Source organism: Oncorhynchus mykiss, chromosome 10 (genome assembly GCF_057628025.1).
Source record: "Oncorhynchus mykiss isolate SJ-2025 chromosome 10, ASM5762802v1, whole genome shotgun sequence".
Lineage (NCBI taxonomy): Eukaryota > Metazoa > Chordata > Actinopteri > Salmoniformes > Salmonidae > Oncorhynchus > Oncorhynchus mykiss.
In genome coordinates, this window is record NC_143031.1 from 54,657,934 (window position 1) to 54,685,757 (window position 27,824).

Sequence of the window (27,824 nt, forward strand, 5' to 3'; positions counted from 1 at the left end):
GACGCCTGCCGCTTGATGAAACATGGGTCTGTTGGGGAAAAGGAGAAGACATTATCTGTCATGCTGAGTTTTGATGCAGTTGTTACCAGATAAGGTAAAAGTAGGAAGTGTCAGTTATCCATTGAGAGTTTATGTTCTGAAAATATTACAGTGTTTATCAGCATATTGCAACAGATGCCTAGATGTGGGAAGTGTGCAGGAGGGCATGAGACAAAGGAATGTGTAGTATCGGTGTAGAAAGTTCTGTGTGTTAGTTGTGGGGGTGATCATGGGACTGGAGATACGAAGTATCCGGTGAGAGAAAGGCAGATTGAGAGTAGTACAGAAAGTGTTGAATACCGAAGCAGTGAAGAGAGTGATAGAGAAGGATGGGTATAGGTTGAGGGATCCTGAGAGGATTCCCGTGGGTAGGCAGAGGTCGAGAGAGTGATGGGAAGAATGTGCGCTTCAGTAAGGTGGGCTTTTTAGCATTTATAGCCATGGTTGTACTGCAGAAATGAATCGAAAGTCACAGAAAATATAGTTTGTAGTGGTAGCGGCAGAGAGGTACTTGGGATTGCGAGGATTTACTGCAGAGCAGCTAGAGGCGGTGTTGAGTGGTAGTGATATGTCCTCTCAGACCGTTGGTCTGGAGTAGGAATAGATAGGGTTAAATAGTGGAATGAGTGGTGTTTTTTTTAGAGAGGGCTAATAGGTGGTAGGGTAATTTTCCTTTTTCCCAATTTTGCATTATTATTTCCAGTAATGTAATGTATGTAGACCATGAATGGCATCACACACCAGTGCAGTAGGTGGCGGTGTATGCAACTAGAAGTTCGATGCGATCCGACAACCAAATCCCAAGAAGAAGATGACGAAGAACAAGAACAATAATTACAGCGCTTTTGCACTTTGTTGAGAGCGGAGTTGCACCACAAGCTTGCATTGGGATATACTGGTGATTTAAAATGCGTTTGAATTTGGATGCATTTTGTATACAGCTACGTGTTTCAAATTATGGTAATTGATCGTCTAGCGGTCCACAGCTGATTTGATAGTCGACTGCTTTATCTCAATAGTGACTGCGGAGTCCTATCTATTACTAGAACAAGTCGAGACATGACTAATCCTATGTTTTGGGACCAACTGCAAGCTGGAAGCTCCGAGGTGGACTGGTGTGAAGGCAATTACCTTATTTACCCTAGCATTGCAGAGTTTTATAACACGGTTAGTCATTTATCTTTATGCCAATATTGTAATCTGTTTTGTGACAGCCATTGTTTAGTGTCTTTGTGTCAATATTTGCTAATCCTTACTTTTCTGCATGGCACTGCTTCCCGTTATTTACTGTATTGTGATTTCGTTTGAATGTTACTACCCCAGATTGGTAGTCGACACATTCTCACTTTTCAACAGTTGGATTTTTAGGACATAGAAGGGGGTAAAGAACACACAGGCGCAGTGGCACCTCCTCTGTTTCAACAGCTGTCAGCTACCATCAATGCTGAGTTGTTTGTTTGTTTTTGCCTATCAAGAAGACATCTTGGTATTTAGATGAAACATTTTCATATTGTTCAGTAGGCCTACCTCTTGTATTCGTATACGTGTTCCTAAAGATTCAAAAGTTCTGTTGCAATACAGAGTGAAATTAATGGATGTGTATTGTATTTATATCAAGCATATCACATGCTTGGTAACTCTTAGGCTACAATTCTGCTCACATTTTCATTCCCTTCATTTTTTCCCCCCCTCATTTCAGATCAGCAACATCTTGTTTTTTGTTTTACCGCCTATATTAATGTGCTTGTTCCGCCAGTATGCAACACATTTCAACAGTGGAATATATCTCATTTGGATTCTACTGGTTGTGATTGGTAAGTTGTTTTGACAAAGCATGATGATTCCTTCATATACTTTGACGTGTGTGTGTGGTCTGAACGTCATCTTATTTTAAGGGCACTCATACTTATAGGTTTAGGTCTGAAAAAAGGTAGTCTGAATATATAGAACACATCCCACACGTTTTCCTTTAATGGAAGACTTAAGGATGGCCATGTCACTAAAATGGCCATGTCTAGGTGTATGATGACACCAACCAAACATTGCTATCACAGTTAGTGCATTCGGAAAGTATTCAGACCCCTTGACTTTTTCCACATTTTGTTATGTTACACCCTTATTCTAAAATTGATTAAATAGTTTTTTTCTCATCACTTTACACACAATATCCCATAATGACAAACCAAAAACAGGTTTTCAGAACATTTAGCAAATGTTTAAAAGAAATCTACTTCACATTTACGTAAGTACAGCCTCAGTCAGGTCTTCTTGGGTATGGCACTACAGCTTGGCTCACCTGTATTTGGGGAGTTTAATCACATTCTTCTCTGCAGATCCTCAAGCTCTGTCAGGTTGGTTGGGGAGCGTCACTGCACAGCTATTTTAGATCGGGTTCATGTCCGGGCTCTGGCTGGGCCACTCAAGGACATTCAGAGACTTGTCCTGACGCCAATCCTGCATTGTCTTGGCTGTGTACTTAGGGCTGTTGTCCTCTTAGATGGTGAACCTTCACCCCAGTCTGAGGTCCTGAGCGCTCTGGAGCAGGTTTTCATCAAGAATCTCTCTGTACTTTGCTCCGTTCATCTTTCCCTTGATCCTGACTAGTCTCCCAGTCTCTGCCGCTGAAAAACATCCCACAGCATGCTGCTGCCACCACCATGCTTCAACATAGGGATGGTGCCAGGTTTTCTCCAGGATGTGGGGCTTGGCATTCAGGCCAAAGAGTTCAATCTTGGTTTCATCAGACCAGAAAAAATATTGTTTCTCATGGTCTGAATCCTTTAGGTGCCTTTCTGCAAACTCCAAGTGTGCTGTCGTGCCTTACTGAGGTGTGGCTTCGGTCTGGCCACTCTACAATAAAAGGCCTGATTGGTGGAGTGCTGCAGAGATGGTTGTTCTTCTGGAAGGTTTTCCCATCTCTACAGATGAACTCTGGAGCGATGTCAGAGTGACCATCAGGTTTTTGAAAACCTCCCTGACCAATGCCCTTCTCCCCCTATTGCTCAGTTTGGCCAGGTGGCCTGCTCTGGGAAGAGTCTTGGTGATTCCAAACTTCTTATTTTTTTCTTTTCTTTTTTTTTTAAATGACTTTTTCTCTCTAATTTTCATGTTATCCAATTGGTAGTTACAGTCTTATCTCATCGCTGCAACTCCCGTACGGACTCGGGAGAGGTGAAGGTTGAGAGCTGTGCGTCCCCCGAAACACAACCCAGCCAAGCCGCAATGCTTCTTGACACAACAGCCGCTTAACCCGGTAGCCAGCCGCACCAATGTGTCGGAGGAAATACCGTACACCTGGCGACCATGTCAGCGTGCATTGCGCCCGGCCCGCCACAGGAGTCGCTAGAGCGAGATGGGACAAGAACATCCCTCCCCTAACCCGGACGACGCTGGGGCAATTGCAAAAACACATTTTTACTATTTTCTACATTGTAGAATAATAGTGGAGACATCAAAACTATGAAATAACACATGTGGAATCATGTAGTAACCAACAAAGTGTTAACCTCTCTAGGGGGTGTGGTTTTTGGCCAACATCCAGTGAAGTTGCAGAGCACCAAATTAAAAAACAGAAATACTCATTATAAAAATTCATAAAACATACAAGTGTTATACATCGGTTTAAAGATGAACTTCTTGTTAGATGTCAGATTTCTTAAAGGCTTTATGGCGAAAGCATACCATGCGATTATCTGAGAACAGCGCCCAGCAGACAAATCATTACAAACAGTTACCAGCCAAGTAGAGGAGTTACACAAGTCAGAAATAGTGATACAATGAATCATTTACCTTTGATGATCTTCACATGGTTGCACTCACAAGACTCCCATTTAGTCATGATCGTTTTGTTCGATAAAGTCCCTCATTGTATCCAAAAACCTCCGTTTTGTTTGTGCGCTTTGTTCAGTAATCCACATGCTCAATGGCAGTCACAACAGACCGACACAAAATCCGAAAAGTATCAGTAAAGTTCGTAGAGACATGTCAAACAATGTTTATAATCAATCCTCAGGTTGTTTTTAGTCATAATAATCAATAATATTTCAACCGGACAAAAGCTTTGTCAATATAAAAGGAAAACAAGAAAGGCGTGCTCTCGGTTGCGCGCATGAAAAACCTCTGGGACACTGAATGGTCCACTCATTCAGAGTGGTCTTACTCCCTCAATTTTCAGAATACAAGCCTGAAACAATTTCTAAAGACTGTTGACATCTAGTGGAAGCCATATGAAGTGCAATTTGAGTCCTAAGTCAATGCATACTGTAATGGCATTTAATAGAGAACTACAACAACAACAAAAATCCCACTTCCAGGATGGATTTTTCTCAGGTTTTCGCCTGCCATATCAGTTCTGTTATACGCAGACATTATTTTATCAGTTTTGGAAACTTCAGAGTGTTTTCTATCCAAATCTATCAATTATATGCATATCCTAGCTTTTGGGCCTGAGTAGCAGGCTGTTTACTTTGGGCACGCTTTTCATCCAGAAATGATAAGTGCCCCCTACCCTAATGAAGTTAAACAAATCAAAATATATTTTATATTTGAGATTCTTCAAATAGCCACCCTTTGCCTTGATGACAACTTTGAACACTCTTGGCATTCTCTCAACCAGCTTCATGAGGTAGTCACCTGGAATGCATTTAAATTAACAGGTGTGCCTAGTTCAGTTAATTTGTGGAATTTCTTTCTTAAAGATATACTTCTCCTTAATGCAACCACTGTGTCAGATTTCAAAAAAGCTTTACCACGAAACCAAACCATGGAATAATCAGAGTACAGCGCTCTGAGACCAAAACAAGCCATACAAATACCCACCATGTTGTGGAGTCAACAGAAGTCAGAAATAGCATTAAGTATTAATTTACCTTTTGATCTTCACTTCATCAGAATGGAATCCCAGTTCCACAATAAATGTTTGTTTTGTTCAATAAAGTCAATTTATGTCCAAATACCTCCTTTTTGTTTGCGCGTTTAGTTCACAAATCCAAATTCACAAGGTGCGAGAACTAGGTCCAGACAAAGTCAAACAGTTCCATTACAGTTCGTAGAAACATGCCAAACGATGGATAGAATCAATCTTTATGGTGTTTTTATCATAAATCTTCAATAATATTCCAACCGGACAATTCCTTTGTCTTTAGAAATGAAAGGGAATGCAGCTCGCTCTCACAGCCACGTGCGTGATTTAGCTCATGGCATTCTGTCAGACCCCTTAGTCGAACAGCTCTTATTCGCTCCCTCTTCACAGTTGAAGCCTGAAACAAGGTTCTAAAGACTGACATCTAGTGGAAGCCTTAGGAAGTGCAATCAGACCACATTTTACACTGTATATTGGATTGGCAAAGACTTAAACCTACAAACCTCAGATTTCCCACTTCCTGGTTAGATTGTTTCTCAGGTTTTTGCCTGCCATATGAGTTATGTTATACTCACAGACATCATTCAAACAGTTTTAGAAACTTCAACATAGGGATGGAGTGTTTTCTATCCCAATATACTAATAATATGCATATCCTGCCTGAGTAGGAGGCAGTTTACACTGGGCACCTTATCCAAGCTACTCAATACTGCCCCCCTGTTAACAAGAAGTTTGTGGAGTGGTTGAAAAACTTGTTTTAATTACTCCTAACTAAGTTTATGTAAACTTCCGACTTCAAGTGTGTGTGTTGTGTGTGTGTGTGTGTATGTTATTTATTTTACCCATATACCAATGGGTTCCCTTCTTTGCAAGGCATTGGAAATCTCCCTGTTTTTTTGTTGAATCTGTGTTTGAAGTTCACTGCTCAACTGAGAGACCTTACAATTAACTGTATGTGTGGGGTACAGGTAGGTAGGCATTCAATGTCAAGCACTATTATTGCACACAGGCCATGCAACTTATTAAGCAAATGTTTGCTCCTCAGCTTATTTAGGCTTGCCATAAGAAAGGGGTTGAATAATTTTTGACTCGACGTTTCAGCTTTTAATTTATTTATTTGTAAAAATGTCTAAACATCATTCCACTTTCACATTATGGGGTATTGTGTGTAGGCCAGTGAAACAAAATCTCAATTTTAATCAATTTTCAGGCTGTAACACAACACAATGTGGAGAAAGTGAAAGGGTGTGAATAGTTTAAGAGTTCAACTGATATTCCTCTGGTTTTGCATTCAGCCCCGATGCCAAGACAAAACCTCTCGAATCTTGGCCATTCTATCGTGTTTGAAGTCAAAGGGGACTGGAAGAGTTATTTCTACAGCTGCCATTTCTATTTTGTTAGGTCTCTGCGAAGCCTACACTGCAGATTGTTGTACAGGCTGTGGGGTTGCCTAAATTTACAGCAACATATTCCAAACAACATATTCCAAACAACATATTCAACTGTATCCTGATCTGCAAGTCTGCAGTCTAAAATGGATGACTATAAAGACCGTAAAATAGATTACAGAGAGTTAATAGCATACTGCATTACATGCCTAGTGGGACAGCAGCTGCACTGTGGCCACAATTCGCATAACTTCTGCCTCTTCTTACAGTTTCTAGAGCTGAGTTCACCTCTGACCTGAGTTGGAACACAGAGCTGGAATCTAATCTAGAGTTGTATGCCTGGTCTCCTGGCTCCTTCCTCTGTCTAGCTAGGCCCTACCCAGAGTGTCTGGATGCAGTGAACACTAAGAGGATGTTTCCCAATTCTGGTCCTGTTGACCTGAAGGGTAAAAACAAAAATGTGCCCCCTTTTTAGTCCCCAGGACCAGAATTGAGAAACACATCCTCTGTTCACTGCATGCAGTTCTGAAGGGACTGGATAAGTCAAGCAGTGTGGCAATGGCTCCACCTTGGTGAAAGAGATTGGACACCACAACACAAATAATCTTTAGTTATTAATTTATTCCACTGTAGCCTAAACACGTTTCGCCGCAGCCATCCTCTGAGATGGCCCCACCTTGCCTTCGCATGGACAAAAGAGATTTTGCCACATTGTTCACACCTGTGTGGTTCCATCGGATCTGGGGAGGTTAGAGTTTAGGTGGGGGAAGGGCTAGGGGTTGATGTCTGTAGGGAGATAATTGTGTTTCAGGTGAACTCTCCCTCTGTTTTCAATTGACTTCTGAGAGGATGTGTGAAATTGTGTTTCAAAACATCCTGCCGCTAATCAGATAAGTTTGATTTCTGCAAGAGGGTGATATTTCCTTGTTTTGAAAGAACCAAGACCACAATTTGATAAGGGAACATTTTTGGAAAATTATCACAAAGTAATAATATAAAAGTGAATAAAATTAGTCTGGGGGAGTTGAGGAGCTCTTTGTGCCTGCAAATCCTGTGCATCTGAAATGGTACCCTATTCCAGAGTCACTGCTTTTGACCAGAGTTAAAGCAATTTCATTCATAGTCCAAATAAAACACCACCTGTGGACTACCAGTAACACCTGTTGTCAATAGCCCCACAAATGATCAGATGTCTTATTATGCCTACTAAAAGGCAGTGTTGGTTTTGTATAGTATGTAACTCTGGTGTGTGTCTCCCTTGCCTCAGGTATTGGCTCCACATACTTCCATGCCACCCTCAGTTTCCTGGGTCAGATGCTGGATGAGTTGTCCATCCTGTGGGTGCTCATGTGTGCCATCGGCATGTGGTTCCCCAAGAGATATCTGCCCAAGATGTTCAGGAATGACAGGTGAGTCAACAGTTTGCCTTGTCTCACTGCTCAATTCACGCCCTTCACCTTGGCCATTGCGCTTCGATGTTTGCAGATATGAAGGGTCTGTGCAGACTCTAGCCTTTTTGGGGACTGGTTGGTTTCTGTTCCATTAAACTACATGATATCAAATAAAATGTTATTTGTCACTGTGATATGCTGATATGCTAAACAGTGATACATACGTACGTACGTTAAACATACATGCATACACTTGTGTGTGTCCTTTTGAAATTATCTGGATTTCTGCATAAATTAGTCATAAAATGATATCTTCATATTCGTAAAGATTTACATTTACATAATTTAAACATTTGCAGTGTAGGTTTGAAAAAGTATGTGAACCCCAAGGCTAATGACTTCTCCAAAAGCTAATTGGAGTCAACTAACCTGGAGTGTAGTCATTGAGGTGAGATTGGAGAAGTTGGTTAGAGCTGCCCTGTCCTATAAAAACACTCACAAAATGTGAGTTTGCTATTCACAAGAAGCATTGCCTGATGTGAACCATGCCTCGAACAAAAGAGTTCTCAGAAGACCCAAGATTAGTTGTCGACTTGCATAAAGCTGGAAAGGGTTACAAAAGTATCTCTAAAAGCCTTGATTGTCTATAAATGGAGAAAGTTTAGCAGTGTTACTCTCCCTATGAGTGGCCGTCCTGCAAAGATGACTGCAAGAGCACAGCGCATAATGCTCAATGAGGTTAAGAAGAATCTTAGTGTCAGCTATCTCTGGAGCATGCTAACATCTCTGTTGACGAGTCCACGATACGTAAAACATTAAACAAGAATCGTGTTCATGGGAGGACACCACGGAAGAAGCCACTGCTGTCCAAAAAAAACATTGCTGCATGTCTGAAGTTCGCAAAAGAGCATCTGGATGTTCCACAGCGCTACTGGCAAAATATTCTGTGGACAGATGAAACTAAAGTTGAGCTGTTTGGAAGGAACACAACACTATGTGTAGAGAAAAAGGCACAGGACACCTTCATCAACCTAATCCCAACTGTGAAGTATGGTGAAGGGAGCATCATGGTTTGGAGCTGCTCAGTCCAATGATGCTGTGACACACCGCCCCAGATCATGACAGACCCGCCACCTCCAAATGGTGTTGATGTGAGCCATGACCAGCCTTTTTAAAGCATTTCATGGCTATAGATTTTAGTGCTACGGGGCGATAGTAATTTAGGTAGGTTACCTTGGCGTTCTTGGGCACGAGGACTAGTAGGTTGGCTTGAAATAAGCTGGTATTAGACTGGGTCAGAGATGGTCAGAGATGGGAGCCCGATACTTTTGTAACCCTTTCCAGCTTTATGCAAGTCGACAACTAATCTTGTGTCTTCTGAGAACTCTTTTGTTCGAGGCATGGTTCACATCAGGCAATGCTTCTTGTGAATAGCAAACTCACATTTTGTGAGTGTTTTTATCACTCAACCTAAGTGACGTAGTGGTCTAAGGCACACACCAGTGTAAGGGGCGTCACTACAGTCCCTGGTTCGAATCCAGGCTGAATCTCATCTGGCCGTGATTGGGAGTCCCATAGGGCGGTGCACAGTGTTGTCCTGGTTTGGCTGGGGTAGGCCGTCATTGTAATTAAGAATTAGTTCTTAACTGGCTTGCCTAGTTAAATAAAATAAACATGTCAGTGAAAACACTGACCAGCTGGTCAATAATGTAAAATATTACATTTCTAAGTTTTAATTTGTTCTCCTTTGAGTAAGCAACTTTCTTTCCGCAATATTAAGCTGATCCACCCTCCAAAAAAAACAAAAAAAAAAGCAACCTTCCGGATGAAAGAAACACTTATTTTTATTATTATTTGACCTTTATTTAACTAGGCAAGTCAGTTAAGAACAAATTCTTATTTTCAATGACGGCCTAGGAACTGCCTTGTTCAGGGGCAGAACGACAGATTTGTACCTTGTCAGCTCGGGGATTTGAACTTGCAACCTTCCGGTTACTAGTCCAACGCTCTAACCACTAGGCGTACTTACTTCCGGTGCCGACAGAGATGGCCGCCTCGCTTCGTGTTCCTAGGAAACTATGCAGTATTAAAAAAAAAAAAAAAATGTACGTGTTATTTCTTACATTGGTACCCCAGGTAATCTTAGGTTTCATTACATACAGTCGGGAGGAAATACTGAATATAAGAGCAACGTCAACTCACCATCATTACGACCAGGAATATGACTTTCCCGAAGCGGATCCTGTGTTCTGCCCTCCACCCAGGACAATGGATTGGATCCCAGCCGACGACCCAAAACAACGACGTCGTAAAAGAGGCAAACGAAGCGGTCTTCTGGTCAGGCTCCGGAGACGGGCACATCACTCACCGCTCCCTAGCATACTACTCGCCAATGTCCAGTCTCTTGACAACAAGGTTGATGAAATCCGAGCAAGGGTAGCATTCCAGAGAGACATCAGAGACTGTAATATTCTTTGCTTCACGGCAACATGGCTCACTCGAGAGACGCTAACGGAGTCGGTTCAGCCAGCTGGTTTCTTCACGCATCGCGCTGACAGAAACTACCATCTTTCTGGTAAGAATAGTATGCCTTATGATTAACGAGAAATGGTGTGATCATAACAACATACTCGTCCTTCTGTTCACCTGACTTAGAATTCCTCACAATCAAATGTCGACCGCATTATCTACCAAGGGAATTCTCTTCGTATATATTCCCCCCCAAGCAGACATATCGATGGCCCTGAACTAACTTTATTTGACTCTATGTAAACTGGAAACCACATCCTGAGGCTGCATTCATTGTAGCTGGGGATTTTAACAAGACTCCCTAAACTGTATCAGCATATTGATTGTGCTACCAGGGCTGGTAAAACCATGGATCATTGCTATTCTAACTTCCGCGACGCATATAAGGCCCTCCCCCGCTTTCCTTTCGGAAAAGCTGACCACGACTCCATTTTGTTGCTTCCAGCCTATAGACAGAAACTAAAACAAGAAGCTCCCACGCTCAGGTCTGTTCAACGCTGGTCCGACCAATCTGATTCCACGCTTCAAGACCGCTTCGATCACGTGGATTGGGATATGTTCCGCATTGCGTCAAACAACAACATTGATGAATATGCAGATTCGGTGAGTGAGTTCATTAGAAAGTGCATTGACGATGTCGTACCCATAGTAACGATTAAAACAACTCCAAACCAGAAACTGTGGATTGATGGCAGCATTCGCGTGAAACTGAAAGCGCGAACCACTGCTTTTAACCAGGGCAAGGTGACCAGAAACATGACCAAATACAAACAGTGCAGCTATCCCTCCAAGGCAATCAAACAAGCTAAGCGTCAGTATAGCGACAAAGTAGACTCGCAATTCAACGGCTCAGACACGAGGTATGTGGCAGGGTCTACAGTCAATCACGGATTACAAAAAGAAAACCAGCCCCGTCGCGGACCAGGATGTCTTGCTCCCAGACAGACTAAATAACTTTTTTGCCCACTTTGAGGACAATACAGTGCCACTGACGCGGCCCGCTACCCAAACCGGCGGACTCTCCTTCACTGCAGCCGACGTGAGAAAAACATTTTAAACGTGTTAACCCTCGCAGGGCTGCAGGCCCAGACGGCATCCCCAGCCGCATCCTCAGAGCATGCGCAGACCAGCTGGCTGGTGTGTTTACGGACATATTCAATCAATCCTTGTCCCAGTCTGCTGTTCCCACATGCTTCAAGAGGGCCACCATTGTCCCTGTTCCCAAGAAAGCTAAGGTAACTGAGCTAAACTACTATCGCCCCGTAGCACTCACTTCCGTCATCATAAAGTGCTTTGAGAGACTAGTCAAGGACCATATAACCTCCACCCTACCTGACACCCTAGACCCACTCCAATTTGCTTACCGCCCAAATAGGTCCACAGACGACGCAATCGCATCCATACTGCACACTGCCCTAACCCATCTGGACAAGAGGAATAGCTGTGAGAATCCTGTTGATCGACTACAGCTCAGCATTTAACACCATATTACCCTCCAAACGCGTCACCAAGCTCGAGACGCTGGGTCTCGACCCCGCCCTGTGCAACTGGGTACTGGACTTCCTGACGGGCCGCTCCCAGGTGGTGAGGGTAGGTAACAACATCTCCACCCCGCTGATCCTCAACACTGAAGCCCACAAGGGTGCGTTCTGAGCCTTCTCTTGTACTCCCTGTTCACCCACGACTGCGTGGCCATGCACGCCTCCAACTCAATCATCAAGTTTGCGGACGAAACGACAGTGGTAGGCTTGATTACCAACAACGACGAGACGGCCTACAGGGAGGAGGTGAGGGCCCTCGGAGTGTGGTGTCAGGAAAATAACCTCACACAACAAAACAAAGGAGATTGTGGACTTTAGGAAACAGCAGAGGGAGCACCCCCTTATCCACATCGACGGGACAGTAGTGGAGAGGGTAGTAAGTTTTTTTTTAAGTTTCTCGGCGTACACATCACGGACAAACTGAATTGGTCCACCCACACAGACAGCGTCGTGAAGAAGGCGCAGCAGCGCCTCTTCAACCTCAGGAGGCTGAAGAAATTTGACTTGTCACCAAAAGCACTCACAAACAATCGAGAGCATCCTGTCGGGCTGTATCACCGCCTGGTACGGCAACTGCTTCGCCCACAACAGTAAGGCTCTCCAGAGGGTAGTGAGGTCTGCACATCGCATCCCCGAGGGCAACCTACCTGCCCTCCCAGGACACCTACACCACCCAATGTCACAGGAAGGCCATAAAGATCATCAAGGACAACATCCACCCGAGCCACTGCCTGTTCACCCCGCTATCATTCTGAAGGCGAGGTCAGTACAGGTGCATCAAAGCAGGGACCGAGAGACAGAAGCTGTTTTTCAATCTCAAGGCCATCAGACTTAAACAGCCACCACTAACATCGAGAGGCTGCTGCCAACACACTGACTCAACTCCAGCCACTTTAATAATGGAAATGTATTTAAAAATGTATCACTAGCCACTTTAAACAATGCTACTTAATATAATGTTTACATGCCCTACATTACATACTGTATATACTGTACTCGATACCATTTACTGCATCTTTCCTATGCCGTTCTGTACCATCACTCATTCATATCTTTATGTACATATTCTTTATCCCTTTACACTTGTGTGTATAAGTTAGTAGTTTTGGACTTTCCTTAGTCTTACCTGGATCGTTAGTGGCACAAAAGAATACGATCAAAAATAGGATGTAGGGAATCATTGCAAATAAAAACATTTATTGAAGTTGATGTCTCACGTGACATGTTGCATTACATCTCAAGTTGAATTACTGGCGCTAAACAACTCAACCTCACTCATCTCCACAATCAATAAGGGCTCTGAGGACATCCTCTATTCACAATGTCGCAGCTGCTCCCTTCAGGAAGAAGGCACAGAGTTCCCAAAGTGAGGACTTCTCTAGGGCTACAGTGCCTTCAGAAAGTATTGATACCCCTTGACTTATTCCACATTTTGTTGTGTTAAGGGCTGTTGGATGACTGTATTACTGCAACACCGGCGGTCACGAGTCATGACGCCAGTCAAATTCCACGTGACCCTTTATTCACTATAATTAGGCTTCTCCAAGCTCTGATGCTGCTGATGGTGATTTGTAGCCTACCAAACTTGCAAACTACCTGGTACTCAACACTCTGTCCCTCTAATCACTCTGACATCAATGCAAATGTGATCGAAAATTGAATCAAATAATTTGAGATCCCCATTAGCTCATGCAGGCTATGCAATTGCATGAGAAATCAGAGTGATGGCCTCTAAAAAGAGGAGAATCCCATCAACTTTCTATAGGCTAGGCTTACTATATTTATTTATTTATTTCTCAACTTTCCTAATATTAAGCACATTGCTTCACTTTTCAACAGGAGTATAGCCTACCTGGCTGGCATGAAAAAAGCGTCCTCCATTTGCTATTTAAGAGCATGTTTTGAGACCCGTGCATGATAATGGTCAATTCTAAATCAAAACAAGTTTCACACATACAGTACCAGTCAAAAGTTTGGACACCGACTCATTCCAAGACATCAAAACTATGAAATAACACATATGGTATCATGTAGTAACCAAAAAAGTCTTAAACAAATCAAAATATATTCTTCAAAGTAGCCACCATTTGCCTTGATGACAGCATTGCAAAGTCTTGGCATTCTCTCAACCAGCTTCATGAGGTAATCACCTGGAGAGCATTTCAATTAACAGGTGTGTCTTGTTAAAAGTTAATTTGTGGAATTTCTTTCCTTCATGAGTTTGAGTCAATCAGTTGTGTTGTGACAAGGTATACAGAATATAGCCTTATTTGCTAAAATACCATATTATGGAAAGAACAGCTCAAATAAGTGAAGAGAAACAAAAGTCCATTACTTCGACTGACCTTCATGTCATAATCTGGAAAATTTCAAGAACTTTGAAAGTTTCTTCAAGTGCAGTCGTAAAAACCATCTAGCGCTATGATGAAACTGGCTCTCATGAGGACCACCACCCAGAGATGTCTCTGCTGCAGAGGATAAGTTCATTAGAGTTAACTGCACCTCAGATTGCAGCCAAATAAATGCTTCACAGAGCAAGTAACAGACACATCTCAACATCAACTGTTTAGAGGAGACTGTGTGAATCAGGCCTTCATGGTCGAATTGCTGCATAGAAACCACTGCTAAAGGACACCAATAATAATAAGAGACTTGCTTGTGCCAAGAAACACGAGCAATGGACATGACCGGTGTAAATCTGTCATTTGGTCTGTGTCCAAATTTGCGATTTTTGGTTCCAACCGCCGTGTCTTTGTGAGACGCAGAATAGATAAACAGATGATCTCCGCATGTGTAGTTCCCACCGTGAAGCATGGAGGAGAAGGTGTAGGGGGTGCTTTGCTGATGACACTGTCTGTGATTTATTTAGAATTCAAGGCACACTTAACCAGCATTGCTACCACAGAATCCTGCAGCAATATGCCATCCCATCTGGTTTGCGCTTAGTGGGACTATCATTTGTTTTACAACGCAACAATGACACAAAACATACCTCTATTTGACCAAGAAGGAGAGAGATTGATTGAGTGCTGCATCAGATGACCTGGCCTCCACAATCACCTGACCTCAACCCAATTGGGTTGAGCAGCCAACAAGTGCTCAGCGTATGTGGGAACTCCTTCAAGACTGTTGGAAAAGCATTCCTCATGAAGCTGGTTTACTGAATGACAACAGTGCAAAGCTGTCATCAAGGCAAATAAATGGTGGCTACTTTAAAGAGTCGTCTATTTTTTTTAAAGTTAACACTTTTTTGGTTACTACATGATTCCATATGATTTATTTCATAATTTGATGTCTTCACTATTATTCTACGATGTAGAAAATAGTGAAAATAAACACCCTAAAATCAGTAGGTGTGTCAACTTTTTACTGGTACTCTATAAATAAAACATTTAAACTATATAATGTTGTGGATCAGTCCTCAGTTTTCTACTATCACAGCCATTAAACGTTGTAACTGTTTTAACAACACCATTGGCCTCATGGTGAAATCACTGAGTGCGTTCCTTCCTCTCTGGCAACTGAGTTAGGAAGGACGCCTGTATCTTTGTAGTGACTGGGTGCATTGATACACAATCCAAAGTGAAATTAGTAACTTCACCATGCTCAAAAGGATAGTCAATATTCAAAAATGTATTATTTTTACCCATCTACCAATAGGTGCCAGAAGCATACCACCCTGCATCCCACTTTTATCTGAAGCTAAGCAGGGTCGGTCCTGGTCTGTCTCTGGGTGGCAGACTAGATGTTGCTGGAAGTGGTGTTCGAGGGCCAGTATGAGGCACTCTTTCCTCTGGTCTAAAAAAAACACAAAAAAAACACTTAGGGGTGTTTAACCTCGGTGGCCTGGCTAAATTCCCAATATCACCATGGCCACCTAATCGTTCCCAGCTTCCAATTGGCTCATTCATCCCCCCCTTCCTCTCCCCTGTAATCTTTCCCCCTGTCATTGCTGTAAATGAGAACGTGTTCTCAGTCAACTTACCTGGTAAAATAAGGGTTAAATGAATGCAAATAACGACGCATTGATAAACCTCTCTGGACTTTGTGGTTGAAACTGCGTTTGAAATTCACTGATGTTGAATACTTGACTAATGACATTTCAGCTTTTCAGTTGTAATTAATTTATAAAAAATTCTAATAGCATAATTCCACTTTGACATTATGGGGTGTGTGTAGGCCAGTGACAATCTGAATTTTATCCATTTTAAATTCAGGCTGTAACACAACAAAATGTGGAAAAAGTCCAGGAGTGTGAGTACTTTCTGAAGGCACTGTTTGTCCTTCTTTGTAACCAAAGCCATCACATCTCTGAAATCCAGCCTGGTCTGGGCTTGCACTTTACTGAACTTTTTGGACCTACCATTGCACACTGCATTTTGATCCAGTGCATTTGGATTGATGTGAAGTGTTTCCTGTGTTGGTGGCTTTGCACGGGTATCCTGGCTAAACTGTCCTACATCAAAATAAAGGATTTTTCAAATCTTCAGATAAATTGCATCTATTTGAATCCTCAATATACAGCTGTTTTTGTTATTTTATACTGTTTTTCTGTTTGTGCACTATATTCCCATGTCGCACTCTTCCCAGTGCTCATCACATTCTAAATAAAGCAGATGCAGCTTTGCCAGTATGTTTTGCTCTGTGGTCTTTGCCTTCTAGGTCAAGGTTCAAAGTGGTCATCGGCATCTTGTCCGGGATCACCACTGGTTTGGCCTTCGTTAAGCCCGTCATCAACTCGGTGTCTCTGATGACTCTGGGTATCCCCTGCACCGTTCTGCTCATTACTGAGCTCAAAAGGTGAGAATGATTTACTGTTTACTTCAACAGGTGAGTTATTAAGAACAAACACCAACAAATATCACATGCAATAGACTAGCTGGTACATCCTGTTGCAGAAGTGGGACCAAGTCACTATTATTTGAGTCACAAGCAAGTCTTAAGTCACAAGATCCATCTCACGTCGAGTCCCAAGTAGAACAGGTCGAGTCAATTTCCCAGCCCCCGTCCCAACAGGAGGCATTTTGCCTCTTGGTAGGCCGTCACTGTATATAAGAATTTGTTCTTAACTGACTTGCCTAGTTAAAAAAAGAAAAGTCCATGTCGTGCATTCTAAGAGCAAGTCAATTCAAGTCGAGCAAAGTTTTTAAGTCATGTCTGAAGTCAAGTAAAAAATCAAATCTATACATGCGATGACTTGTTCAACTAAAAATCTTTCTCTTTTTATTGAGGCTACCAGACAGCCTTTTTCATTATTTTGTCTACAACACATTTTGATTATGTAATTGTAAAATGGGAACCTTGTAGGTAAGGGCATGAAATCAGCAGAAGGCAAGACGGGTTGATGGGAAAGTGCTATATCATACAAAATATACATGGGCAATAGCCCAAAAGAAATAGCCTCTGTATCAGGCTTAACCTGTCCCATCTGAACAGACACCGGTAGAGAGCAAGACTGCAAAGCCTCCCCTTGGGAGACCAAATTGCTATATCCATACCATTTATACATGGAACAATAATTTGCATTTCACTAGTGACTCTGCCACAAAATGAGTGACAAAACATGGCCAGATAATTTCAAGTCATCAGTCTCAAGTCAAAGTCGAGTCCCGAGTCTTGAGACTCCTTGTCAAGTCTCAAGTCATCAATTTTGTGACTTTAGTCCAAGTCATGTGACTTGAGTCCACAAATCTGTCCTATTGTATGGGGCCTACAGCTAGTTGAGTTTGCTGTCCAGCTAAATTATGATTGAGAAGCCACCACAGATTAAATAATTTATGAATCCATTAAATAACAGAAGGCACATTGACATTGAGTCGTTAGTTCTCTCTGAGGGGCCTTATACTGTAGGCCTATGTAGAAACCAGGGTTGGTGTCAAGTCCATTCCAGGAAGAGCATTGAAATGTAATTAATTAATTGGAAAAAAAATCTTCTGGATATGAATGTCAATTAATCTTCTGAATTGGAATGTAATGGATCTGAATGAAAGAATACACCCTCAAATGTAAGGATTATTTTTTATAAAATAATTTGTGGCCTGTTGCTGAGTGAATGTGAAATAGATAGTACTCCAGACTTCTGAATGTTTTGAAACTGTATCTAATGAGGCGCACAAGGTGTGTTTCGGTGTGTGTTCACATGCGATAGTGGACGTGTGTGGGTATGCACGCGAAAGCCGCAAAGTTGAGCCTCAGGGATAATGTCTTCCTCTCACTCACATTGAAAATAGCGATTTGCCTCACTTTGCGGATTCTACATCAAAACCTTACCTCAATTAATATGATTTAGTGTTGGATAATATGTAAGCCTCAACAATTCCCAGTGCTTTACGAAAGTGACAAGTGTAATGTTATAGTGATGTCACAAGTTTCATGGCAAGTAAGCAACACATGAAGTGGACTCAATTTCCCAGTCATCCAGAGGCAGGTTTTTATTTCTAAACTAGGCACACAATTGGTGACAGGTTGTTAAAGGACCATGGAGTTCAGTCTGCTTCTTGTTTCATGATACTGGTATCGTGACAACACTATGTTGTAGTGTAGTAATTTTCAACCAGTAATGGGCAACACTCAGTCAGTGTTAAGTACATTTCTAAATGTTTTTAGGTCAGAGTGTAGTAGCAGTTAACACACAGAAAACCATTTAGACAGAAAACAAGTTCGTCACATTTTGGAGAGTCCACATTTTTGACTATGGTTATGTGTCACCTATTTTGCATGGTGTTACTTTGAGCCTGTTCAATAGTGTGTTGCTGTCAATGTTGAAGGAAATAACATTCTTCCAAATAGCAGCACAAAGGGCCATTCCTGTCATGTGCGCGTGTCGGTTTGTGTATATGCACCTGTGTGGAAGTGGGTGCATGATGTTTTTTCCTTTTCCTACAAGACTGACTCACTTAAAGCATTTAGCCTTGATTCATCCATTGTTCTACTTGTTTCTGATTCTTGACATAGCTCACACGGCCAGTCATTGATATTGTTGTTTTGTTTTCGTAGTTCTGCTAAATGGATGACAGTTCCTGCAGGAGACCCTTTGCAACATGCCCTGCTGCCTTCTAGTACATCACAATTGATTTTGTAACTCCGTTAACATTTCCCTCTAGTTTATCAACTGAGCCAATAGCTTAGCATCTTACCCACTCTTATTGAACTAAAACACTTAGCGCTCTCATGTCAAACGCTAAGTGCATTGTTTTTATTAACAATTTGAAGTCATTGTTCAGCAATGAAGGACTTGTCATAACTCTCCTGTGACGATCTGAGGGATCAGGTTACAGGGGGGTCCGCTCTACAGCGTGCTCTCTCTCATAGACTGGGAAGTCGACTGTTTTATGGTCGGCCATAAAATACTCTGCCCCTATGCTCTGTAGTTTTCGAGATTGGAATGTAAACTTTGGAACACAGAGAGACCCTTGGACATCAAAAGTTTGAGTAATTAAATAAATGTTTCTACTTTTGAGAATGTGGGAATGTTCGTGGACACTTAGGGGACAGTTATGACGAGTGCTTTTCATTTGGTGATCTCATGAAGGACAGGAAACACACAACTGTATCTCTTAAAGTGTACATTTCCCAGCTGTCAGGTTTACATCTAAATATTGTGAAACGTATGTGTTTAAACATGAAACTATTTGTGAAAAGATGTGATGTTAACCTTCTAAATGAGCGTATGGATTTTTATATAAAGATTAACTAGTCGATTGCCACACACCCGTGAGCCCAGACATCACATTAGGCGTCATAGAACCTCCCCTTCTTCCACAGAGTATAAAACCCACTTCCTACAAAATATACATTAAGTAATGGAACGCCAGGATGGAGTCCCCACATTGGACTGGCTACAAATCCTAGACGTAGAATTACTAGTCTGCAGCTAGAAATTACGTAAACCTAGGACGAGAATACCCACAACCCCCAAAACATCTAATCTAAGAACATGTTACACCTGACGTATCCATTACAACAGACACTATCCAGAGCCACGGAGAAAACTACAACCACGAAGGACATTGTGACTTCTGGGGAAGTTAACAAGAGACTCTGATGAACTGACCGCGATTCCAACAGAGAAAAAAATAACGACATACGGGCATAAATATATACATTGCAATTATTCTTGAATGAGTGGCCGTTCATGTGAAAAGGATTAGCATTTCAATTAATATAATTATCAACTGTGTGTAGTGAATCCATTTTGTCTTTCCCGCTCTTTCTCAGTCCCCACCCCTTTCCTTTGTCTACCAAGCAGTCATATTAGCTTCATCAGCTAGAGACTTTTTCTTTGTATAATGTAGTAACCCAAATATCTACTGTTTGTTTGTTTTGTAATTCTGTGTGGTTAGTTAGTTATACAAAATTGGCTTAATTATTTATTTACTATCGCTGATTCATGATTTAGGCTAGGGTTCGTGCAGATATCTAAGGGGTTGCGACATTCAGTAATGAGAACTGATGAGGTAATAATTCATTAATAGAAGACTGTAATATTAAAATATCTGAAGCGTTATATTCGGAAAATTATAACTCTACATCTCAACATTTTTCGTGGTGCCCTGACTTCCTAGTGAATTAATGTTTACATGATTAGTTTAATCCCTTAATAATTAAACCTAGAGAACTAATTTGATAAGTCTTCACATTTAATGATAGTGACAGACATAACAGACTCATCTGTTATTTACGCAATACATTTCAAACCAATTTTTTTTATTTTCTTCATAATCTTGCTAAGTGGGTGAATTTTTTATTTTTAAATCACTGTTAATGCATGATTTGTGTTCTACGTATGTTTTATCATAGAGCCCAGTTTAGAATGGCCTCATCCTGAACTAAAGGAACATATAGGATCTCTGACTATTCCTGGTTGTAACTTCGGGGAAGCACTTGAAAAGGGAACTATTTAATATATGTGGTGCATCTTGCTTTCATTCTATTATCTTTGTGTGCGTTTTCCTTTTTATACCTTGGGGTGAGAGTAGCTTCATCAGACAGACAGACAGAAAGTATATTGAAAGCAGGTGCTTGCACACAGGTGTGGAATTATCATCTCCTCATGCTTAGTGTATAGAAATGCTAAGCAGATCCAGTTGCCATTATTTTTGCTAGAAGAAGAGATCTCTGACTTTGAAAGAGTTGATTGTTGGGGCACGTTTGGCTGGTGACAAAGACTGCTCAACTTGCTGATGTTTCACTATGTCACCAGATCTCAACCAAATTGAACACTTATGGGAGATTCTGGAGCGGCACCTGAGACCAGCATTTTTCACCACCATCAACAAAGCACCAAATAATGGAATTTCTCGTGAAAGGATGGTGTTGCATCCCTCCAATAGAGTTCCAGAGACTTGTAGAATCTATTCCAAGGCGCATTGAAGCTGTTCTGGCTCGTGGTGGCCCAACTCCCTATTAAAACACTGTTGTATTTCCTTTATTTTGGCAGTTACCTGTAAGTAAGAGTTTACATCGCAATGGAGATTAGTCTTTTGTCTGCATATATTAATTGGTACCTGTGTCGCTAGTAGGTGGGTCGTCCACGAAATGAGTCCGTTTGGATATTTTTAGTAGAGATTGTGCACCAATATTGCATTTTAAAAGCCTATTAAATTAAATGAAGTGCCCTTTAAAATTCAATAAATCAAAATGTTTATATGAACAAGGCAACAGTAAACATGTCGTCCCCCATGACTATCCATTATATTGACCAGATGCTCAAGTCGCTCTAACAATGAAAATACATTTCTTAAAAAAATGGAAGACAGTTAGCCTGGGTACCAGGCTCTTCAGCTAGTTAAAGTGTTGGGCCAGTAACCTAAATGTTGCTGGATCGAAACCTCGAGCCGACAAGGTAAAAATCTGTCGTTCTGCCCCAGAGCAAGGCAGTTAACCCACTTCCCCGGGTGCCGAAGACGTGGATGTCGATTAAGGTAGGCCACAGCACATCTCTGATTGAGGGGTTGGGTTAAATGCGGAAGACACATTTCAGTTGAAGGTATTCAGTTGTACAACTGACTAGGTATCCCCCTTTCCCTAATCCACACCCTGTACTTCGCCTCTTCCTCTCTGATGTGACTCACAAATTTCAGTTAATTACCATAGTTCCTGCCTTGTGCCAATCAGTGCAATTTTGTAAATGACAAATCTCTATGGTGAGATGCATCATTCACCAAGTTTGGTCAAAATTGGGTCAGTGCTGTTTGAGTTTGCGTATAAGGATGGAGGGACAAAGACTTACTAAAGTACAAAAAAAATCACTCTCTTTGACTTCTAGGAGGATTTTAACTCACTTACTCCCCAGATTCCTCGGTTTTCATAATCATTGGAAATCCCTAGTTATTTTGTTGCTTTGAAAAAGTAATTTATGAAGATTTATTATTTTATTTCATGTGATTTAGGGACTGTTAAAAAAAACCTGGCCCTCATTTTAAGATCAACCCTGTTCTATGAACTGAACTTTCATTTGAATAAATGTTTTATTTGAACCTTTATTTAACTAGGCAAGTCCAGTTAAGAACAAAATCTTATTTTACAATGATGGTCTACCCTGGCCAAGTCCTAACCTGGATGACACTGGGCCAATTGTGCGCCGCCCTATGGGACTCCCAATCACAGCAGCCAGGGATCGAACCAGGGTCTGTAGTGACCCCTCTAGCACTGAAATGCAGTGCCTTAGACCTCTGTGCCACTCAGGAGCCCAATATGGTGTTACTATTACAAAAATAAATATATCTTAACAAACAAACTTGCATTCAATTGCCCCTCCCCTGTTGCACACAACCAGCTTCCATTCCCCCTGTCACAAGGGGATTTATGGCTGATTTATGGCCTGTTACGCTCCACCCTGTTACTTTATTTGGCACTTAATACTCACTTACTATAGGCCTATTTTAACTTCTTGAGACGGGAAAACAATTTTTTTTAAATATTTTTTTTAAATATTTTTTTTACATGTTATGAAGTTGAAAATGTGCACTTCATGACAATGTTAAAATCAAGTGTATTTTTTTCAACAAGTTACACATTTTGTGGAACGACCCCATTGTCATTTCACTACCAATAGTCCCTGTGTTTTTTTTAACATGCGTATGTATGTCTCCTTCAAGCTCAAAGTTGCATCGAAATGTGCTGATATGAGTTAATAGTTCTACCACAGTTCTTCTGACATTCTATTTCCTGACACTGTCTTTGTCCCGTCTCTTTATTTTTGCACTTCCTCTTTTACTGCTTGTTCTCTTGTGCATGCGTTTCCCCTTCTCTGTGCTTAATTAGCCAGATGTACAGACTAGGCTGGGCGAAATGAACAAAAATCCATATCGTGATAAATTGCCTGAATTGATGCGATAAATAGAACAATTTTATAGCATTAATATGCACCACAGTTTTTTATTTTATTTTTATGTATTATCCTTTAAACTACTACTACAAGTTTTATGGTTGTAGCCATCAATTGTCCCATTAACAGTCACCCATATTAGCAAACTTCACATTTCTCTAGTACAGCCTACTTTTTGTAATGAACGATATCAGCAAAATGCCTGCGATAAGTGGTCGGTGTTGAGGATTTAATGGTTTCTCGTCCCAGTACAGGCCACATGTCACGACACGGCCCATCGCCACACTTCATTTCCCCTGTCAGGCCGAGTCGCCCGTCAATGTGACATGGGACTGAGGCTCAGTTAAATACTGCTCATGCAGTGTGTGTATTTGTAAATGGCAGTACACAACTACTGTCTGACTGAATTGGAAGCATTTACCTGAGGGGAGTCTACCTGCTTGTTATTATTTTTATACCAGATTCAAAATCTGTATAGGGATTTTAGTTGACTATGGCGGCAGGTAGCCTAGTGGTTAAGAGCAACAGGTCAGTAACCGGAAAGTTGCTGGTTTGAATCCCCAAACAGACGAGGTGAAAAATCCCTTGAGCAACACACTTAACGCTAATTGCTCCTGTAAGTCGCTCTGGATAAGAGCATTTGCTAAATGACTAAAATGAAAATGGGATATTTCATTTCCCATTGCTTTTTACATGCATGGCTTCCTATTGTTTGAAGCTCTTTTATTTGAAATGCAATCAGAAGTCATATGTATGGGCATTTACTGGAAGTTGTACTGGCATGTGGTTTCGTGTTGGCTGTAGTTCAAGCCATGAAGTGTTTGTGTGTGTGTTTTCTTGCTAACATTTGAATAGTGTGTGTCACGTATATGTCTTTGTGTGGGTACTTATGCATTGCCAATATGTTATTGTGTGGTGTTTGCAGGTGTGAGAACCCACGTGTATTCAAGCTGGGGCTTATCTCTGGGTTTTGGTGGGCTCTGGCTCTCCTCTGCTGGATCAGTGACAAGATCTTCTGTGAGATGTGGTCCTCTGTCAACTTCCCCTACCTACACTGTGCTTGGTGAGCTTGAAACTGCATGAAAGGTCATTGAGAGAGTTTTCATTTACATTTTGGTCATTTAGCCGACACTGTTATCCAGAGTGACTTAGTCAGTGAATTCAACTAAGATAAATAAAATAAATGAATCGTTTAAGTGACAATGTTTTCAGACCTCAAAAGTGGTCTAATGGTGAGATGAGTCCATGCACCACACTGTCTGATATGTAGATCCAGCTACTGTATATGCCTCAATCTCAAATTAGTGGGAAAGATGGGTAGCTACCGTTTTAATGTAATCCTTTTAAATGGGGTCCCCTTGACGTTCCATCACACATGGTGCACACATGATGATGACACATATTCTTATGACAATGGCTTTCAGAATTATTTTCCCTTTTTAAGAAGCTTGAAGTATTTTATTAACCACTCTAATGTAGGGCTATTCGATTCTAAGCTTGTGGGATGAAACCTGCAACACCTTTGTTTTCAAAGTCCTAATCAGGTACTGATCTGGGTCACCAGAGGACAGCAATGGTTGGAAATTGCACCTGCTGTTTTTAAGAAGGAAAAGATACATGAAGATTAAAAACATGAAATTGTCTTCACACTTTCTGTATTTAAAAATGTCATTTTTCCTGACACCCAGCAGACTAAACTAGTTGAAAACATGTTATAACCAGAAGCTGGTTGAAATTGTCATTATGAACGTCCTTACAACCATTTTTGCCCACTGGGCAAGTTCTTTCACGTCAGTGCAGATAGAAGAAAGGAGATGAGGAAGGGAAGCCACTCAAGTTTGTTGAGATACACCAAATGTTTTCGGTCCTGACCCCATGACTCTTGTTCCCACAGGCACATCCTTATCTGCCTAGCCTCCTACCTGGGCTGTGTGTGCTTCGCCTACTTCGACGTCGCCACAGAGGCCCCCGAACGAGGCCCGGTCATCATGTTCTGGCCCAACGAGAAATGGGCCTTCATCGGAGTGCCCTATGTCACTCTACTCTGTGAAACCAAGAAATCTGACTCTGTCAAGGTGACATAACATCCTCAGGGCCCACTGAGCTTGGAAAATTCCTCACTATGAGGTGCTCCCCAAACATGCACACAAAATACGCCCTGATGTCAGACAATCTGAACAATGCATGTAGAATGCTTTAAAATGAAGTACCTCTAAAGTACTTCTCTGACATGGGTGACAAAGTTGACATAACGTGTCCGTTATCGCTTCAAAATGAAATCCCCTCAATAATGCAATAATGTTTATGCAACTTAGTGTCAAAGCACAAAAGTGACATAAGTGAGGTTACATCAATGCTAAGAAACTTACCAAGTTCATTAATCAACTGCGAATGTAATTCTCAGGCTTTGTTGTGGTGATCGTGAATAATTCAATTTAGAGTAAGGCAGTAATGTATATAGGTGTGTTGTAGTGTTTCTCACAGAAATGTAATTTTTCAGCTCTGGATCTACTATTCAAAATGCTCACTGCCCTTACATTTTCAGGCAATTGAGCACAAATGGTGAGGACCTTGCCAATGGTGTATATTGTGCAGTATTTACAGTATTTTGTGCAGTGGCTGACTGATTGTTAATACTGTTATAGACGTATATTAATTAACCCCTTAGACTCATGGGAATTGACCTATAGGGAGAAATTGAAATATGGAATGCATAACCAAGGTAGCAATTAAAAGGAAACAGTTTGGTTAGTTATTGGGAAATTATCACACTAAAGCTGAGGACACAAGACTGAATCCAAACATTACATTTTTTGTGCATTTTACTTTCAATGTACTTTTCTCCGCATTTGTTGATAACGAAATCTAAATAATCTGGATACATTCAGTTACATGATAAAAAAATATTATTGGAAAATTTGGGTTAGGTACAACATAAGACAAAAAAAATGACAAGTGAGAGATCTAATTGGTGTTCCCAAGTGGCTTCTCCAAAGTGTGCACAGTTCCGAAGTAATTTCAATGCACTTTTTATGACTCAAAGAAGAGTCTTCAACTATAAGGTGCTTTTTTTTTCTTCTCTCCTAGCTGTGCCGTTGAGGAACTAGAGCACGCACATATGTAGTTTTTTGTTGGGAACACAGCCCTGCATCCCCGTCTTTACACAATTACTGTTGTTTACGCAATCCAAAACTGGTCCATTATAAATCGCAATCTGGGTCAGGTGGGCATAACGTGAAAGATTGTTCTATTGCCAACATGACTAGCTAAATCATAAAATATGTACTCACAGTGTTAGGCCTTCACAAGGCAATTCAGAGAAGCAGATAATCATTTTGGTGCGCATAGAATGGAGTCGTGTGCATTCAGATGCATGGTCCTGCAAATTTATCACGATACAACAAATAGGCTCATTCTGTTCAGGACAACCCAGGTTATAATGCCATGTCATCTGTACATCAAACATGTAATATACATGTTGACACTATATTACTTGAGTTGATATGGTAATGTGAAGTAGACTCACAGGTGTTTGGCTTGGTTGTATGACATCAGAGTGGTATAATCATCCTCATAATTTACAGCCTTTCCCTCACTCAGACAACAAAACATTTGCTAAAGTTAACCAATTATAGCGGGAGGGATGAAGGCAACTTCTTGTCGCGCGCGGTGCTCAAGTTCAGAACAACTGTCAGTCAAGACCCATACAGAGCTGTGAAGCTGAAATCCTGAGGAAATCCTGAGCTCTGACTCATGTATAGCATGTTACTGTACAGCCATTGTGTTTGAATTTAGGCTCTTAGCAATCTTTTTCCACACGTATATGGGTACGAATGTGAAGCGTTAAGACTTTCTGTATACAGTATTATCTCAGTTATTGCATTATCTACAACTATATTTAAGAGCATTTGTATTATATACTTTAAAATGTAAGGCCAAAAGCAAACAATTTTTCTCCCTGTTGAAGGCTCTGGAACACACCTTTTTGAAGTAAGAGGTGTTTAGCTGATTCTTATTTTAAACACTCAACCCCCCCAACCATAGTCTTTACTGAATGCGGAGTATTAGAAGAGAAATGTTAGTCAAGTCTCAGATTGTCAGTTGTCATGAAAATGAGAGTAACAGAACTGAAATGTAAAACACTGTCTCAACTGTTCATGATAGTGAATTGCAACGATATAAATACTCCCATAGGCATAAAAGGGATAGGTCAGTTACCATAGTAATTGTTTGCTGTTGATGTCTTCATGATGCCTTGACAGCAATATTATGCTGGTTGTTACGTGGCCAACCCTACTGAATAGTTACCCAAGTCTAAACTAGACAAGTCTAAACTAGACAACAAGGGAGTGTTTGCACCTGTTATTTTCAGAAGGGAATAAGATAAAAGCAACAAGAATAAAACACACAACTATCTTAATATTTAATCTACCTTTAGGACTAAAATACACTTTTATTATAGGAGATTCATGTGCCATTGAACATTAGTTTTTAGTCCAGGAGTAGATTTTCTCTCTGTCTGGGGAAACTGGCCCTTATTATTTTTATATTTCCTCCTGGAAAATAAGTGGTGCAAAATGTCACTGGTGCTAAACAACTCTGGATGGCCAATGAAGTAGGTCTATTTAACAAATTAATAATTATGTTATGAATTTAAGTTGCTTTCTTAATTGTCATTTTTGTGCCAAAATTTTAGTTTTTTTTTTTTTTTACAGTACTTTTAGCCCTTAGAGAAATATAAGGCAT

At 41.1% G+C, this 27,824-nt stretch overlaps 1 protein-coding gene across 3 annotated transcripts; it reads left to right on the forward strand.

Moving 5' to 3' along the window:
• Positions 1–300: 300 nt before the first annotated feature.
• On the forward strand, positions 301–27,019 carry LOC110534272 (alkaline ceramidase 2). Of its 3 annotated transcripts, none has more exons than XM_021619034.3 (6): positions 301–1,206; positions 1,739–1,853; positions 7,556–7,697; positions 16,412–16,549; positions 24,004–24,141; positions 24,973–27,019. In XM_021619034.3, the coding sequence occupies exons 1-6, from the start codon at positions 1,099–1,101 to the stop codon at positions 25,160–25,162; spliced, it is 831 nt and encodes a 276-aa protein (XP_021474709.1). In that variant the 5' UTR covers positions 301–1,098; the 3' UTR covers positions 25,163–27,019. The 3 variants fall into 3 exon arrangements, with proteins under 3 accessions (XP_021474709.1, XP_090043256.1, XP_090043257.1); XM_090187130.1 differs by having other exon boundaries at positions 828–1,206; positions 24,004–24,164; XM_090187131.1 differs by lacking the exon at positions 1,739–1,853 and having other exon boundaries at positions 835–1,206.
• The last annotated feature ends 805 nt before the right edge of the window (positions 27,020–27,824 follow it).